Below are 17594 nucleotides of genomic sequence, written 5' to 3'. Positions count from 1 at the left end.
GATCTGCAGCTACACCACAACATCTGCAAGCCTATTGCAGACTATCTTCAGGAGACAAAAATCCAGTTTTACTGGTGCTCAGCAGATGAAAAGAGAAACAAACACAACTCAGGGGACTGAATTTCTGTCACATAAAATGTGCACAGGGCTAAGGAAGATGGCATGACTGTCTGCTATGGACTGCCCAAGCACAGAAAGAAACAGGAAAGAAGAAGCCCATAAAGAAATAAGGAGGAGTACAGGAAGCCAGGAGGAGGAAAACAAGTGATGGTAAAAACACGGTGACCACAATGAATCACCACGTTTCCAACTGCGATAGAGACTATTTGCAGTCCGCACACACAGCTCCTCACAAACAGCAACTGCTGCTTATTTACAGTATCAAAACAGACCATTTTACCCAACTGACTCACACTTCCTTGCTTCAGGACCAGGCTCCCCACTGCTGCCTGCACTGGGGCTAAGGCTGAGCCAAACGCCTTAGACTCACAGCTCCGACCTTGGGATGCTGCAGGCACCGAGTTCCCATGGAGAGCCTGCAAAGGCCCCACAACAGTCCCTGTCACCATCCAGTGCAGGGAGCAGCAAGAACCACAAAACTAAATGGCTTGACCACAAGTCAACACGATATCAAAACACTATGATATGACAGTGCTGGGAATTGAAACCACCTCCCCTTCCCATTTTAAATGCCTCTGTAGACCCTCTGTCAGGAGGCAAGTCTTGTATTTGCAGATGCAATGTGGAAATGTTAAATAGTATGCTGCCTGCCTTCCCTGGTGCTATTTCACTAGTTAAAAACTAGTTTAAAAAGTTTCCCTGTGGGAAGCTTGCTATGTAGTCAAGGTCTAAAGCTGCTAGCTACTGCAGAGCTTGGCTGTGGGAATACCGAGCTGTAAGAGGAGGCATTTGAGATGCATATTTATGGCATCTCACTAAATTACCAGCTTGACAGAGAAGTCATTTATATATCATCGTTATAGCATCATGCATTTCACAGGTGCCGCTGAGAAAAGTCCTCCATACTAAGTGGGTTCTTCTGGCGCTAGTATCATGAAGGACATGAACGTTTTCCTTGGCAATCAAATAACATCATTCAGTCCTCTCCACTTCACTCCCTTGGCACTGCCTGCCTATACTTACCATCACGCAGAAGGAGTTACAAGCTGTGGAAACACAATACTAAGGCTGTTTATCTCTTTTTGTATATTAAAATTACTTTCTACAGCTCTCCCATGCTCTGGAAATGACATTATTTTGGGGAAGCATCCTTTTTACTTAGGTAGACACTCTTAACTGGTGCCCATCACCACCATCAGTTTAAACACTAGATTGCTAGATGATGGATCATTTGTCAACTCTGTCAGAAAAAAAAAAACTTCACTAACAAATCAAACACATGGCAGACTGGGTAGCCAAGTGAGTGGCTGGCAGGCATGTGTCCCTCCTGAACAGATTTTATAGGTGAATACATCAGGATCTGCTAGCAAACCCACTAATTTTCTTGGTCTGCCCACATGCATGGTCACTGCATTTACACAAAAAACCTGTTTAAGTAATGAGACATGGGTGTAATCCAACCAAATCCAGTTTTAACATTGCTAGAATCTCCTAATGACTGGAATTATGGCGTGATTTTTGGGAAACTGAACTATTTTTTCCAGTCAGTTGTGTTCTGACATGACCACTGTGTTGTTTCATCCTGGAAAAAAAGATTATAGCACAGAAACACAAGTCAGAATATAATCCAATCTTTGTTTTTTTCTTCCTACAAAAAAAGATGATAAAATGGTATTAATAAAAGACAGTAGTTATTGAAAGGGTGTCCTGCTTTAGCAGCTTCGAATGGCCATTGCAAAAGCAGTAACTTGTTCCCCAGCCACCCCAGCCGTTCTTCCGCAAGGGGGGAGTTTCTTATGAACAAAATATTCAGGGTGAAGGTATAATGAATTAAGCCTCTGAGCATTTGTGGATTGTAGGATAGTAATTATACATTTTTTAATTAAAAAATATTAAAACAGCCTGTTTTTGAGACTTATGAGGTGAATGCCTATCCAAAAGTGCTCCAGAGACTGATGGATGTTAGTAAATTCGGGCAAATGAGTTAATACAATCTCCAAATAGAACTGAGCGAAGGAAAAGATGATTGCAATAATCATTCTGTCTAAGCTGGTTCTGTTACTCATTTTTTACTATGAGCAAAAATGAAACACTCAGCCTAAAACATCCTGATCATTTGGACTTTCACATGGGAGATATAAGCTTTTGCTTTAAGTCAGGCTAATCAAAGACTTAAAGAAACTGTGTGCCATCTCCAAGTGAGGCTTTGCCTTTAATTTTTTTTTAACAAATTAGCATTTTCCTATCTGCCCACATGATTTAGGAGAACAAACTCCTGACCAACACCAGGTTTGGCCATTCTTGTAACAAACAGCAGAATAGAATTTTACTTCTCCAGTCTCCAAGAATAGTCTACTTTTAAAACTGGCACCAACACGAGAATATGGAATGCCTCTAAAAAAGCACACACTTTAACTAAAAACATTTTTATTTTTTTTCCCCTTGCTAAAGCTAATATTGACATATGTTCCTCTGTGTCTGCAAGTAAATGGTATCACCTCCTGTGAGAGTTTCTTTTTGTTTTCTTTATGATGTAAGGATAACATGCTGGACAGTAGACAGCCCAAAATGACTGTGGTACAGCTATTTGTTTGAGACGGCTGGCATCATTAAGAGGGAGTTCAGTTGTTTGAAGGGCGTCTGAAGTATGTGCAGTACTAATTGATGCTTTAGAGAAATCTATAGAGAAAAGGTGAGATCAAGTTAGGTGCATGGTACTTCAGTGTGACTTCCTAAGCTTCCAGGTTTTGAGATTCAAATAGAAAAGACAAAAGCAAGAATTTCTGCTTAAATGCTGCTATACAAAAAGTAAAACTAATCCACAGACATACAAAATAAATGAGTTTTTATAGCAGAGCAAACAGGCAGCTTGTCTTGGATTTGGACTTCTCTGTTTTGATTGGAATGGGGAAGGGAATTGGAACAACCATCTGCTTCATATTTGTGTAATGCTCTTCAGTTCTGTTGCCTCTTGAGCTATTCATTTTGCACCATGCCTCATAATAAGTTTATAAGGTTTGCCAAGGTTAAGGTCTAATTGCATCAGCAATTGCTTTATTCACAGCTCCGAGACACATGCCTGTATATTTGTCAGTAAATCCCAGCTTACTGAGTCCTTCTTCCAAGCATGGAAACATTCATTGACATTAGCAAAAGTGATCATGTGCTTTCACTGACATGTGGAAGAAAATAGTGTACTATTTTAAAACTAGCTTTTAGGTTAAGCCATTAGGATTTGAAAATCAAAGTCACATTAAAAATTGCAGGTAGACTTTTTTAGAGGGTAGAGGGAAAGCAGAACTTTAAAGTGTATAGAACACAAAACTGAAATCTTAAAAAAAATGGTGCTGCAGGCTGTGGTAATAAGTCTCTCTAGAGTGCCCTGCCAATAACCTACAATACTGTGGTCAAATAGCTGTTCCTCAAAGTGAGGCTAGTGCAGCCTCTGACCCCTCACATTCTGAGCGTTTTCCTATAATAGTGCATTCCAAAAACTAAACTTAGAAATCACGGTAGCTTTTAGAGACAAATGAATAAAATAAACAAACAAGCAAAAAACCTTATTACTGATTTTCTAACTACTTTTGAAATCTCCTCCAAAGCCAGAGGAGAGCGTAGAGCGAAGTGCAGAGAAAGCACTAAGGGAGCCTCCAAAGCCAGAGGAGAGCGTAGAGCGAAGTGCAGAGAAAGCACTAAGGGAGATTTCTGCCCTGTGCTGCCTGAACGTTGTTGATGATCCCACTGCAAAAGTGGGTTCCTCAGTCCCTAGACTCAGATTCTGCTTCTCCCTATGTGAGGGATAGGATTGGCATGTTTCTTGCGATACTTTCTAATTTCTTGCGCAGTAGAAGTTCAAAGTAACTTAAATGGGACCTAAGAGAAACTCGGTGAATCTGAACCTCATAGATGGTTTGCTTCACATACCTTTCAAAGTTGTTCTTGTTTATTCAGATATGTCTATTCAGCAAGCATCAATGGTGTTCTGCCCTACTGTAAAAACATCTGTTTACAAGAGCTACCATACTAAAATCCATTTTTATAAAAAAAATAAATATTTCAAAATACTCAGTCAAAAATACGGTGACCAGACTTAACAGTAAGTGAAGAATGCTTAAAGAACTAAGTTGTCCTGCCTGAACTCAGAAGAGGTTTGTGTCCCATTTTAAAGTTCATCCTCAATACCCTTTGAAGGAAAAAGTCTGTGTGTGTGGAAGAAGCTCAAAAGTATAGCTAAGGGACTTGGAGATTACTGGGCAAACTGGGAGACTGCAAGTCTAATTGTAGTAGTTCAGATAAAGGGTAGATGCTTTACATATATCTAGGAGAGGGCTTCTGGATAAGTAAAACAGCTGAATAACATGGGTGCCAAGAAGGACAGCAGAGAGATATTGAAGCAGGTCTTTAGAGAGCCATATAGAGAGTCCTGAACCTGTACTGTATTTGGTCTAACAGCTTGGGAGTGGAGAGCTGGCAAGAGGTATTTTGCCCAACACCACCAATTCCTCTCATCCTAGATTGAATTTGGATAGCAAAATAATATGCTGGGCATTAGATGAGCAAGCCCCCGATTTCCAGCAGCATGGAGCACCCTTTTCTAGCTCGTGAGATGCCAGCGGTACCTGCTGCCAGCCAGGAACAGCTGTGTGCGGCTGCCTCGCGGTCACACCGTGTGTAGGCAAGTCCCACAAGAGACGAGCATCTGGCAGGGTGAGCAGAGGCAGCCAAAGGGGCGTACTGAGTGTGAGTGATTACATGCTCTTGCAGTTCATGTTATTACGGCTTTGGGTAGATTTACAGGTAATGCTATGAGACTGCCATGGTGATAGCTGGTTGCAAGATTTGCAAGCTACTGTATTTCATTAAATGCTCAGCACCTATTGAAAAAGCTTTTCTACCAAAAAGCTGTGGCTTAATGAAAGAGCAGTGGATTTTATGGAGTACCAGCATGTTCATTTAGCAAACAGATGTGGCACTTATTGTACCCATCTCTCAGCCCAGTCATTTGTTTTCTCTTCTCTGCCAAAAGCTCCTTGAGAAGAAGTATGAGAGCTCTTCTCAGTAACAGGCAGCAGCTGGAGCGACTGTGGTACCTTCAAGCTCCTGCAGCTGTTTGCCAAGCAAATGCATGTCAAAGGTTTTAGGCGTCGTGCCCTTTTGGTATTTCTCAATATCTTTCTCGAAATCCATATGTAAGCTTTATTATTTATTCCTGTACTTGTGTCTCTACAGCATATAGTGATTTGGGATATTACATTATTAATAAGCTACACCATGTGGATGAATCAGTGGGAAGTAAAACTCGGAGGGCCTTCCTTTATCTGGCTGCCTTCCCTTTTATGGATGCCATGGTGAGTATATGATTCAGAACTGAGTTTTAATATGAGTTTTGTTGTTGCTGTTGTTGTTTGAATGATGACCTTAGTTTGCGAAGTCAGTTACCTGGTGGGAAACTGCAGGTGTGCAGAAGGAGGGCTTGTCCTCTGTAAGCAATACCATTGCATATACCTGGACACATCTTTCTCTGCTACCTAGAAAATGAGCCTGCCTGGGCTTAGGAACCTCCAGATATCATGAGAAATGTAAAATCCTCGGTTACCTTGTCAGAGTTAATGTGTGTGTGCATGCTGGAAGGCACTTTATATACACTTTAGAAGGAGGCTCTGTATTGGTTCTTAAATGGTGCTGGAGAAGCTGAACTTGCTGTGCAGTCCCAGTCCACTTGCAGAACTGAGACGGAGTAAGCTCAATACTTCCTCAAACAATTGTGTTGAAAAGCTGTATTTTACCATCAGCGTTTGCAGGGTAAGTCCAGTATATCTCAAATGCATGGGCATGGGAGCCAGATGTGCGTCTGGGCTTCCGCTCCAGGGTGTCTGGGGGGATCTTTACGCAACTTGCCTCCACCAGTTTCTCTATCACTTCCTCCACTTAAGCTGCCCGTGATAGGTGAGAGTAAAGAAGTTGGATCGTGAGGTTTTCTTTTCCAGACTGGACTCAGTTAACCAAAGAGTTATTACTTTTCAGAGGTGCATCAAGCTGGTAAATGGAGATAAACTTTTTTTCTCTTGGATTTTTCAGAATTCTAACCTGTCCTGCACAGCATGCTGTTTATGAAGAAGGGACAGATTCTTATTAGATTTCAGAAATTTCTAGAGAAGCTGTAAAATTATCCCCTTTCTCCCTCCCAGTGATAGTCAAAAAGAACCAAATGTGGCAGTGCTTTTTCTGTGTTACTGCCTTAAGATTTTCACAAGCTCACCTCAGATGCCACAGGTGGGAAAGAACTTCAGAAATTGTTTACATGAAATATAACAGTCGAAAAATAGCATTGTGGGATCTGAAATCATTAGCAAACATCACAGTCATTTTCCAAACTCTGCTTTTTTTCAGGCTTGGACCCATGCTGGCATTCTGCTGAAACACAAGTACAGTTTCCTTGTGGGATGTGCGTCCATCTCAGATGTCATAGCTCAGGTAATGATTGCTCTTAGCAATCACCATTTCTGCTGTATTATAAACTTGATGCTTTGCTAAGAGGTGGCTGTTTTGCACAGGGAGTTCCTTCCCCCTCTGCCATGAACAACACACCAGGAGCAGCAAACCTGTGTGAGGAGCCTGCTGGTCTCCGGTAGTTTTCCCTGCTGCGTGCAAGATCTTTGCTGACAGTTATTGCTAAGACTGGTCTCATCTGACTGGGTCGAGTCAGTCCCTAAGCAATATCAGGAGTTGGAAAGCAAGACTGATGGGTCAGAGCTGTGCCTTCCTGTACCTCCATAATGCTGTTTTAGAGTGGCTGAGAAATAAGCTATATACACGTGAATGTCTGCCTCAGCCAAAGATCAGTAGATGTTTGCTATCGATTTGGAGGCTGAATACTTTGAAAGAGACACTTCTCGGCTATGTGCATTTGTATGACACTTTGCACTTTGCTTTACACTGATACCCTGAGTGGGGCTTTTAGATAGGGAAGTGAAGGCTTGATTCTTCAGCTGACCTGTCACTTTTGCACATGATGTCTAATCCGGTAAAATGCAGTAGTGCAAACTGAGTGCTAGTATAGACTGTTTCTGTTGGTGGGCCAAAAGTTGACAACACAGAACTGCCACAGAAACTGACTTTGTTGACAGCCCTGGGTGATATACAGATGACCAAATGTTGTTTGAACTGCCATTTGTGAGGGAGGTAAAAAATACCATTTGTTTTGTACTAGACATGCTCATAAGATGACTTTCATATTCCTTGCTGGTAGCCGCTGTTGCACCATTTAAGAACCAATATAGAGACCCCTCCTAAAGTATGTATAAGCGCATTACCAAATGGAGGATCCCAACACCTGTAAATCAGTGTCTGTATTGCTCCATTACCAGCTGAAGTAATGACTTGTGAGGAAAGAGCATAATAATAGTACAACATCAAAGGAAGTATGAAGTCAACAGCACTTAGTTCCACTCTCCGTAGCGTTTTCCTCCCACTAAGTATAAGCAAACCATAAAACAGATTTTACCATTCAGTTCAGCTGCTATTCTTTGTTTGTACTCTGCCTCTCCTTGTTGCTACCTGAAAATAATACCAATTACAATAAATGCCCTTAACACCCAAGCTCTGCACTTGTTCTGGAGTGACCTATGAAGTTCTGACTCTAGATGCATGTCAGGTCATTTACTGCTGTATATGGAAACTGGAATTTGTATTTTGGCCATGATACACATGCCCTTTTCACAATGGCTGTTGAGTATGTGATGAGCCAAGTCTGTGAAGAATAAGGCACCTGTTATCTTGTCTCCAGGCTGTGACAGAATCCTTTCACAGAGCAAAAGCAAATCCAGAGGACAAGTTGAGATTCCCCCCGCCCTTGAACTCCCTACACCTACATCTACACAAGCAGTATGTGCATAGTAACAATTCAGTTTTTCTTGCGTATCTTCATGTACATTTTTTTGTGTCAGACTTGGCTTCTGCTTACTGAAATAGGGTTCAAAAGAGCTGTTTTGCAAATCCTCATGAAGGGCATGAACTTCTTGAAACACATCTACACTCTAATTTTTTCTTAAGTATTGTGCACTAGGAATGAAGACCTAATCCTGAACTTTGACTTTCATATTCTGTGTAACTCACTTGAATGCTAGCATGTCATAGTAGCGTTATTCTTGATCCTGCTGCCCACAGAACTGAGCACAGTTGGATTCCCAGTTGCCTGCCCATCCGTAGACATTTGTAATAGCATGCATACTGTCAGGCTTTGTGTTTAATGGAAGAGAATTACATGTCATTAATCAACCCCTTTGCATTCTCTGGATTGAGCCTTTAATGCATAAAATTGAATTATGAGCTGTTCATCGGTTTCAGCCTGAAAGTTTCAGTTTCAGTCACATCAATGTGGCACTCAGGTAGCTCAAGAGAAAATGATTATATACTCAAGTTTCACCCCCAAAAAATCAGGAGGATATGGGACTTCCACTTCTAACATCTGAGGTGAATGATTCAAAACATCTGACTTTTAATTCCACCCTCTCAAACACAAAAGCAGAGCTTAGATTCTGACCTCAGAAGTATGGCTAAAGCATTGATCCATTGGAATAGCACCTGCTCCTGGGAAGGGGGATACTCAGCTGCACGCCGGCTGTCAGACCTTATCAGACTTTCCTGCTAGCTTTCTGCCTTTAAGCGCTCTTAAAGGCAGAACTTAGTTTAAAGGCAGGACTGACACCTGCCCACTAACTTCACATGATATTAACTCTTAGTCTTCTCATGTAGGTTCAGATGCGGCAAGGGGAAGTTTCTCACTGGAGTTTCCAAGTACCCCATGCTAGAAATGAGATCCTGTACGTGGCCATGGTTGTGGTTCAAATGGACTAGCCCAGGATCAGAAGGGAGAAATGTGGGCAAATCACTAATCGTGTATTTGTTTCTCTTCCAGGTTGTTTTTGTAGCCATTTTGCTTCACAGTCACTTGGAGTGCAGGGAGCCTCTTCTGATCCCCATCTTGTCTCTGTACATGGGAGCGCTGGTGCGGTGCACCACGTTGTGCCTCGGCTACTACAGGAACATACACGATGTCATTCCTGACAGGAGCGGGCCTGAAATGGGGGTACGTCTGAATGCAGCGCATGAAGGGCCTACCCTCTCTGCCGCCCAGGAAAAAACAGACATTTCCACTTAAAGAGGCGGGTTGGGAAGCGTTGGGAAGTGCCTAGCAGGTCTGTGCTGAGCTCTCGCCCTCCCATGCTGTCCCTCCGCACAGGATGAACTTCAGCAGGGTAGCTAAGTGGACACTTATTTCTCCTGAGGAAGGACATCTCAAAGCTCCTCTTTTTTCTTGAATGTCATCTGGGAATTTACATATCTTTGCCTAGTAGCCAGAACAAATTATGCAGATACCCTGTGCATTATTTACTGAGAACCACAAGAGCTTTGCTTGAATCAGTATTACTGTCAAGGCTGACAATATTTTAGGCTCCTGCTATTGAATACTGTTGAATTGAGTGACCCAAACTGACAATGAGTGGGAAAAGAAAAAATCCTTTCACTGTGCAGTTGGTTCAGTTCTACCTATTTGTTTTCAAAGCCACAGTTTTGTTTTTGTTTTCTCCATGTTGCAGGGAGAGGCCACAATAAGGAAGATGCTGAGTTTCTGGTGGCCTTTGGCATTAATTTTGGCGACTCAGCGAATAAGTAGGCCGATCGTGAACCTTTTCGTCTCGCGGGACCTAGGTGGTAGTTCTTCAGCCACAGAGGTAAGAGAGTCGGCATTCAGCTTTACAGCAAACTGTCATTTACCTGGAGATGCATCTGTTTTTCTTTGCTCAGCCATATGGTCAGGAAAAGAAAATTGTCCTAAATACATTTCTGTTTAGTGATCTCTCTGTCTCAGAAAAGAAGGCTCTTCAGACTCTTACCACGAGCGCTGCTGCCAGGCGTACAGGGAGCTCGCCCAAACTAGAGCAGCAGATTTTTTTTTTCTCTGAACCTTGTGCTCAGTTCCCACGTCCCGAGTTTCTAAGCTTGATGTATAGGTATGGCCTGGAGCGTTCAGAGGTTTCAAGACTGTTCCCAGCAGTCACATGTTCCACTGTTTTCTGTCGTGTATATTTATGGCTATGCAAATTGATGTGAAATTATATTACTCCTAGAAGCCAGTGCATCATGCAGAATAAGGCAGAAACAGATGGAGGTGTGTAAAGAAAATCTGTCCCCTAGTTGGGATTTGAAATACACCCTGTTTCTCCAAGGAATTTCAGATTACACCTACATGTTTTGCTAGCATTCTCTAAGATGAAGGAATTGGGAATTCCACGCCCAATTGTTGGCTGTTGTGGGTAAAGAAATGTGTCCTGTTCCAGAATACGTATTAAGGAGTGTCTCTGACCAGTGCATATTTGTTGAGGTCTTATCACAGAGGAACTGATGGGCGTAGAGCTTTGGGTTGTAATGCAGAATCTTTGCCAAATGCTCATCATGAGCTGACCCATTCCCTCAAGTGATCAGAGGGACCTTTGCCACCAGTTTCAGTGGGAAGAGGTCTAGATCCACTTAGTTGTTAGCAAATCTTTTTTTCTATAAGAGAAAACAGAAAGATATGAAAAGAAAAGGGAATTTCAGGTAGCTGATTCCTAACAAGTGTCCTCTCAGCAATGTTAACATGTCATATATGAGAATGTGTATTTTACTCATTCAGGAGTTGCCAGTGGCTGCAAATAAATAGCTGTGGGCAAGAGCTTAGCAAATGTAGCACATTTACATGTGCAAGGCTGGGATCTGTCTGTGCGTTAATGATTTCTCAGCACAATGGGAGATGAGCAGGTCAGCAGAGATGAGTTTTGCATTTCCTTAGGAATTTTGGCTTTTAGATACATGACATTTTGTGGCCAGCCTCTTGCATTTTGTTATTGTTAGCATGATGCCAAATATTTGTCACGGGTGTTTTTTTGCTGAGTATTTTTTTACTAGCAGGAATTCTCATATTTCAGCTTTCTCTGATTTATATAAGAATTGCCTCTGAAAAAGCAGTTGCTGCCAACACATGTAATATCAGTGTCTGGAGCATTAACATAGACAGGACTTTTGTAGGTCCTGTATTGATTGCTAGCAGCACCTATGGGTGTCCCCATGAAGGGCTGGCACATGGTACGTTCATGAGGATCCAAGCCCGCTTGCTCTGACTTAGCCTGCACTGCCTCTCTTCAGGCTGCTGGCACCGTTATGGTGCTTGGAATAACTTTTTGGTACTCCTTTTGATGGAGGATTTTTCCCCAATGAAATACTTCCAGACAGTTAGGCAAGCTTTCATGCCTGCATTTTGGGATCCTGCCAGTTGGGAAAAATACTGGAAGAAAATTCAGAGTTAAAGCATTCACCAATTTAATCCAAGTGGAATCTAGCATACAAGATAGATGAGGTAGTGAAGTATTATTTTCTTTAGCAGTTGTGTCTTTTCAGTCTTGTTGGACATCAACATGAAAATAAATAAAACTTGGGTATCTTTTAGTTCCTATTTGATTTAATCTGGTATGGATTCATATGGATGTAAAGTCTGCTGAAAATAATGAGGGGAAAAAGTTAGAATTAAAAAGGGCACTGTATTAAAATTATGAACTAGTTGCTTGCTCAAGTATGCAGTAAACATCATTGCAGCTACAAGAAAAACCTTTCCCCTTGTGTCTTCCTGTTCGCTTTGATTACTTTTTTTTGCCCTTTTTTATCCTGAATTTATTACATGGTCACCTTCCTGTATTTGTATAGATTTTTCATCAAGCAGGAGCAGCAATTACGTTTTATAACAGGAAAATGAGGTTAGGTAAGCAAGAAACTGTACATACATAGTTTAGCAGTGGGGAAAAAAAATAAAGAGTAATAGTTAAAAAGGGTCTTTCTTACCACTGCAGTTGCCAGATATAAAATGAATCCAAACTTAGTTGAATTGTAACAGAGCTGACCACGCAAGCCAAAGACAGGCAACCACTTTGATGTGTGGAGTTAGCAACATTATGAGATTTTCTCAGCACTGATGCCCACTTCAGCTCTGCAGACATGGACGCTTTGGGTGGCAGTGGCTTGCTAAATTTCCTTCTTACATATAGAATGGAGGATGTTTTGCAAAATCATACCAAACTTGCTATAGAAAAGGAGGTGTGTTCACGGGAAGTGCTGGGGTGTTGCTGGGCTACCTGGGTTTGAATTGTTTCTCCTGAAACAAGAAACATCAACAAAATCTTTTATGCATATATATATGGAGGCTTCTTTGATATACCTCTGACAATACTTGTAAAAGTACAAAAGACCTACTTTTAAGTTTTGGATAATGAGTTGTTTCTCATGCTAAAAAAGGCCATCTGGAATTACAGTTGTCCAATGTTAGTTGGTTAGCACCGAAGTGAGCAGAGACCTTTTTTGTCTCCTAAAGGCTTCTTAGACCTGAGCAGTCAGTTTGCACCCAAATTCAGTCGTCTCAGGGACCTAACATTTATGTTGTTATAACTGCTTTGTAGTCAATTTGTTCCACTTTAAACTGTTTTACATGTAAATAACCAAGAAAAATGTGTATAAATGAAGATTATGAAGTAGGATAAGAAGCAAATGGAAGTTCTAGTTGTGAGTTTTAATGCTGCTACTCAGGAGTCTCTAGAGAAATAAAATATCAGGAGAAAAGTGGGAGAGAGGTATTCAGCTTTCTGAGGGGCATGTACCAGTTTAAGTTAGATGTTAGAGATGTATGTTATCCCAAAGGACCAGAGTGATGGTGAAGATGCAGAGCTGAGTAATGAGTAGCTTGACTGTATATAGGATCTCCTGAGGGAGTGGCCATAGGATGGCCACTTTGGCAGGGCTCCTGAGAGGAAGCCTTCCGACTTGCCTGCCTGCTCTCCCCTTCCATCGGGGTCCCTGTGGAAGTCTCCACAGAACACTGCATACCATGTTAGTGTAACTTTCCTCTGCAAAGATCGGAAGTTCATGTTCCCTTGTTTTTTTTTTTTTTTTTTTTTTGTAGGCAGTGGCAATCCTGACAGCTACATATCCTGTGGGACACATGCCATATGGCTGGTTGACAGAAATTAGAGCGGTGTACCCTGCTTTTGACAAGGTGAGTACCCGTGTCAGGAGAGTGGTAAATACATTTTAGTGTAGCTTCACATCCACGGTCCACTTTCTCTCTTGTACATTCTCTCTTTTTATTTTAGGGCTAATTTAGGACTAGCTTCAGTGACATCAGAGGAACTTTTTTGTTGTTTTTTTTTATGGCGGTTTCAAGCTTTTGCCTAGTTTTTGAGTCATCTTGTTTCCGAGCTACGAGGTATTAGGCTACCTTTTGATACATAGATGTTATATTTTTAAGGATTTTTTTAAAGCCTTCACGTACTAAAATACAAACAACTACTTAACTAATGAAATGAATTCTCATGAAGTATCCTACAGTGAAAAAGCTTCTATCTCTTTCAGATTCAGCCCCTTCTTCAGGTTCTGCATTATCGCTCATTTGTTGGGTTCATTTGTAAGAGTATTTAACAACTGATATTTCACAGGCTGACTATAATAAAGATAGATAGATAAAGATACTATTTTAATGTTACCGACTTAGCTGACTGAGATTATGAAGATTTTTCTTGGCAAATCATCTAATTACATAAGAATGCCAAGACTACTCCTCGGAGTGTGCAGCAGGTAAACAATTAGTGTTTTGCTTTGTTTTAGAATTGCTAATCACTGGCTCACATGCTGTGTGAAGAAAAGGGGTGTTCCGTAGCACTGCCATTCAAATAATGACTCACCCAGTTCCTTCTGTTTACCAAGTAATCATGTCACCAGAATTTTATTGCTTGGTCAGGGATGGGTTCAGCTGAAGTAAGCTGTGTTTGATCTGATCTACCATATTTCCAGGAGAATTTAAAAACAAAACCTAGAAAAGACAAGTCAGTCATCATTTCCTGACTTGCCTGTATTCATCTGAAATGGTTATGGAAGACAAAATACAACATGCAGGCTCTTTTCAGAAGTCATGCTGCTGGAAAAAAACTGTAGAACACAAAACAAATAAACTGCAAGAGTAAATTGGACAGGAACAGGAAACAGCATGCTAACCTTAGGTGTTTTGAGCTACAGTCAAGTGGATATCTGTTTCCATCTATTGCCATGCAAAATTAGCTAGTAATCAAGAGGCTTAAATCTGGGTCTCCTTTCAGCTGACAGAAGACATGCCATGAGGTTGAGGGGCCTCAGTATGAGACTGTGCTTTCTTCCTCCTTTGTTTATTTAATGGAAAGAGTGCTCATAAGGCTCCAAGGAACAAATTCCTTGGGGAAGGAAGGAAGGAAGAAAAAGGGAAGAAAAAGCTAGCATAAGGCCCAAACTGGTATGATTAATCTAATTACCAAGTAAGTCTGGAATGGGGATTTTTGTTCCATGTTTTAAGAGCAATTTAGCATACAATGTGCTAAACGTGGTAGCAACAATATAAATGATATTTTACCCTGGCAACCATGAGTACAGACTACTCTACTGTGCTCTTTACACAATAAATACCAAAACAGAAACCCATATTATTTTCCTTGGATATTTGTGAGGGCTGTTTTACTGTTGATGACACATGATTCATTTGTCACCATGCTTTTCAAAAAACTTGTTTTCTTAAGCTAAAACTTTCTTGAGAGACTCCAGCTAGAACTTCACTTTGTTTCCAGATTTTCTAAAACTTTGGATGTAATTTTCAGATGTTGAAACAGTTTGCATACACATGGGCTCAGATTTATTTTGTCAGTTACTCAGAAAGATGGTGATGTTTGTTCCCTGCCTTAGCCAGCCTTCCTTGTGGGCTAAACAGGACAAGTCACAGATTCTCGTCTTCAAAGTGCGATTGTTATATTTTCTCACTTTAGTCAGAGAGATGCAGAGTCGGGCTTCAATCTTCCATTCAGCTCTTCATCCAATACGATTTCATGGCTAGCGGTTGCGCTAAGGTTTGCAAGAAGAAAACAGGAATATCGTAATTCTGCGCTGCTTTTGCATGGTGATAATGCCAGTATTCCTAGTGGACTGTGCTGTGTGACTCACAGCCACAGCAGAGGCTGTGGGAGAAGCTGTGAATGCTATTTATCTGAGGAATAGATAGGAATGGATAGGCTCTTTAGTCTATTTACTGCATCAGGCATGCTTCAATCTAACAACTGAACAACGTGCAAGAGATAGGAATAAAGAATATAAGGTCAATAGATAGGCCAAGGGCAGAGTAGATCAAGGGCAGTGTGAGCACCACTGAAGTAGTTACGAACTCTTCCTCTTTCCTCACATCCATTTTACGTGGCTGGATTTTGATGTGCCTTTTTTCTTTCCAGTTATTTTAGCCCTATTTTAGAAAGTTGGTCCATGCAGCAAAATATGCAGTGGTGAGTGGAGTAAGCAAAGCCCATCTTCACATATATAAAAACTAATGATAGCAAAGTATTTCTTCTTTGACACAAGGAATAAGAACAGACTCATCAAGAAAAGGCTATGGAAAAATTTTGTAACATATTTCCAGAATGGGCAGACTTGGAAGTAGCTTCCTGCTTCAGCATATGAATCGCCTCTATGCAAAAGTCCAGCTTCCAAGCAGATAATCTGGGCAAGAGCAGCAGGGCTGTCCCGATGTTGTCACTGCGCTGATCACCACAAAAGTAAAAGGCCATCAGCTGCTGAAATGTGTGTAAAATACTGCACCTTGCACAGAGCTCGTGTTTTGTTCACCCCCCTCCAAGACAGGCTTGTATAAATGTCTTTATCTCTTGTGAGTAATTCAGTAAAGCGAAATGACCATGTGACAGACACTGCTGCTCTATCTGAATTACATCAAGGCTGAATGAGTCTTGTGCTGTATCTCATGGTAAATTTTTTATCAGGTCAGCACTTACTTACCCATGTGTTTCGAACAGCTCCGTGGTAATTGCAGTTGATGACCGACCCTACAGCATATTGCTGTATGACCCTATAGCATATTGCTGTAGAGCTGCTTAAAGGTGTCGTGCTTTTGATATCCCTTCTTCTCCTTTCACAGACCATTTAGTTTGTCCTAGTGGGTTTCTTGAGGGCAATTTTAAAGCTTCAGCATTGTTTGCTATATCACACCTTTGGTGGAGAATTTTTGCTGTTGTTTTAAATAAAGCTTCACTACCATGTGTGCACAGAGTCCATGGTCAAGGTGGAACATCTAATAGTTCTAATTATGTTCTGTTCATTAAACTGCATTAAGAGAGCCAGGTGTTCCCAGTGCTTTGTTTATATTAGCTGCTTGGCTAATTGGATCAGTGTGGGTGCTCACATTGCTGTATGGATCCTGAGCCTTTCTGTGGGAAAAAGAGAAAGGAATCCTATTTTTCCTATCTATTAAAACGTGCTACAAATTCAAAACTAGGGTCACAAAAATCACATAATATCATTTTTCCAGCTAAGATTTGCTAAATAGGACTTACCTCTTAGAAAACTGAGGAGATTGCTGAGTCCTCAGTGACCGTATGAGCAGTTATTGCCAGTTTAAGTGGAAAATATTCTGTGGTGGTACAAAGTACTCAGTCAGAAAGCTAGATTAAAAAGCAAACAAGCAAAGCAGGGCACGCACGCACGCAGAGCCAGGTCCGACGCATGACCCTGGCGCTGTCAGCTCCCCAGCAGTCTGGAGCCAAGCTAATGCTCGTTATCTCTCCCTCTCGCCCTAGAATAACCCCAGCAATAAATTGGTGAACACTAACAGCACCGTCACAGCGACACATATCAAGAAGTTCACTTTTGTCTGCATGGCGTTGTCTTTAACGGTAAGAAACTTTTGGTCAGCTCTCAGGCTTTTGTCTAAAGCAAAAAAATATGTTCCCTACTTAATGTTACAGCACTAGCAATTCAAGAAAGGTGAGTTCTCTGTTACTTTCATCTCAGAGAAAAGGGGAATGCAGCCAGAGTAATGTGCTTAGAGCAAGAAGAAAATCAGCCAGCAGTAATTCAGACTAGAGATCTTGAAGGCAAAAGTTTTTTATGTAATTGTTTAATGAAAACAACAAGTGGTTTCTGAATCCTTCATTGCTACTCATTTTGAATCAACCTCCAGATGCAAGGAGAATGCAAGAGATCCCCCTTTTCCCTTTTATCTCATTTTTCAAGGCCAGAATTACTGATAACCAGCTTATCAAGAGAATGAAGTACCAAATTTGTCTAATGTGGGCTAGGGTGACAGGCTGTCCCCTAGCATCCATAATTTACTGTGAATGACGAAAATGTTGGCACGTGTGGGAAATGCAGTAGCTATTCGCTGCTACGTATTGCATGGCATGAGTCTTCCATGCTAAGGATACTTTCAGGCAAAGATGGCTTTGTTTACTCTCAGAAATGAGCTAAAAAGGGCGATCTCAGAGACTGTGCTGATATCAGGAAAAAAAATGCTAGGAAAAAAATTGCAAAGACTAATGGCTAAGAAGTTGTGCAGACTAAAAGGTTTGTGTGAATGATTTTACTCCAGCCAG

The 17594-nt window shown here is 41.3% G+C and overlaps 1 protein-coding gene across 1 annotated transcript in view; it reads left to right on the top strand.

Annotated features, from left to right (window-relative positions):
* ANKH (ANKH inorganic pyrophosphate transport regulator) overlaps positions 1 to 17594 on the top strand; it is a 92320-nt gene that overhangs the window by 54675 nt on the left and 20051 nt on the right. Inside the window, exons 3-8 of the mRNA XM_010222996.2 lie at positions 5350 to 5468; positions 6511 to 6594; positions 9038 to 9208; positions 9720 to 9854; positions 13106 to 13198; positions 16800 to 16895. Coding sequence (XP_010221298.1) covers positions 5350 to 5468; positions 6511 to 6594; positions 9038 to 9208; positions 9720 to 9854; positions 13106 to 13198; positions 16800 to 16895 — 698 coding nt within the window. The remainder of the gene's footprint in view (positions 1 to 5349; positions 5469 to 6510; positions 6595 to 9037; positions 9209 to 9719; positions 9855 to 13105; positions 13199 to 16799; positions 16896 to 17594) is intronic.

Source organism: Tinamus guttatus, unplaced genomic scaffold (genome assembly GCF_059628265.1).
Source record: "Tinamus guttatus ecotype Peru unplaced genomic scaffold, ASM5962826v1 Tinamus_guttatus_pri_ptg000302l, whole genome shotgun sequence".
Taxonomy (NCBI): Eukaryota; Metazoa; Chordata; class Aves; order Tinamiformes; family Tinamidae; genus Tinamus; species Tinamus guttatus.
The sequence above is the reverse complement of the archived record's forward strand: the minus strand, read 5'-3'. Positions and strand labels throughout refer to the sequence as shown.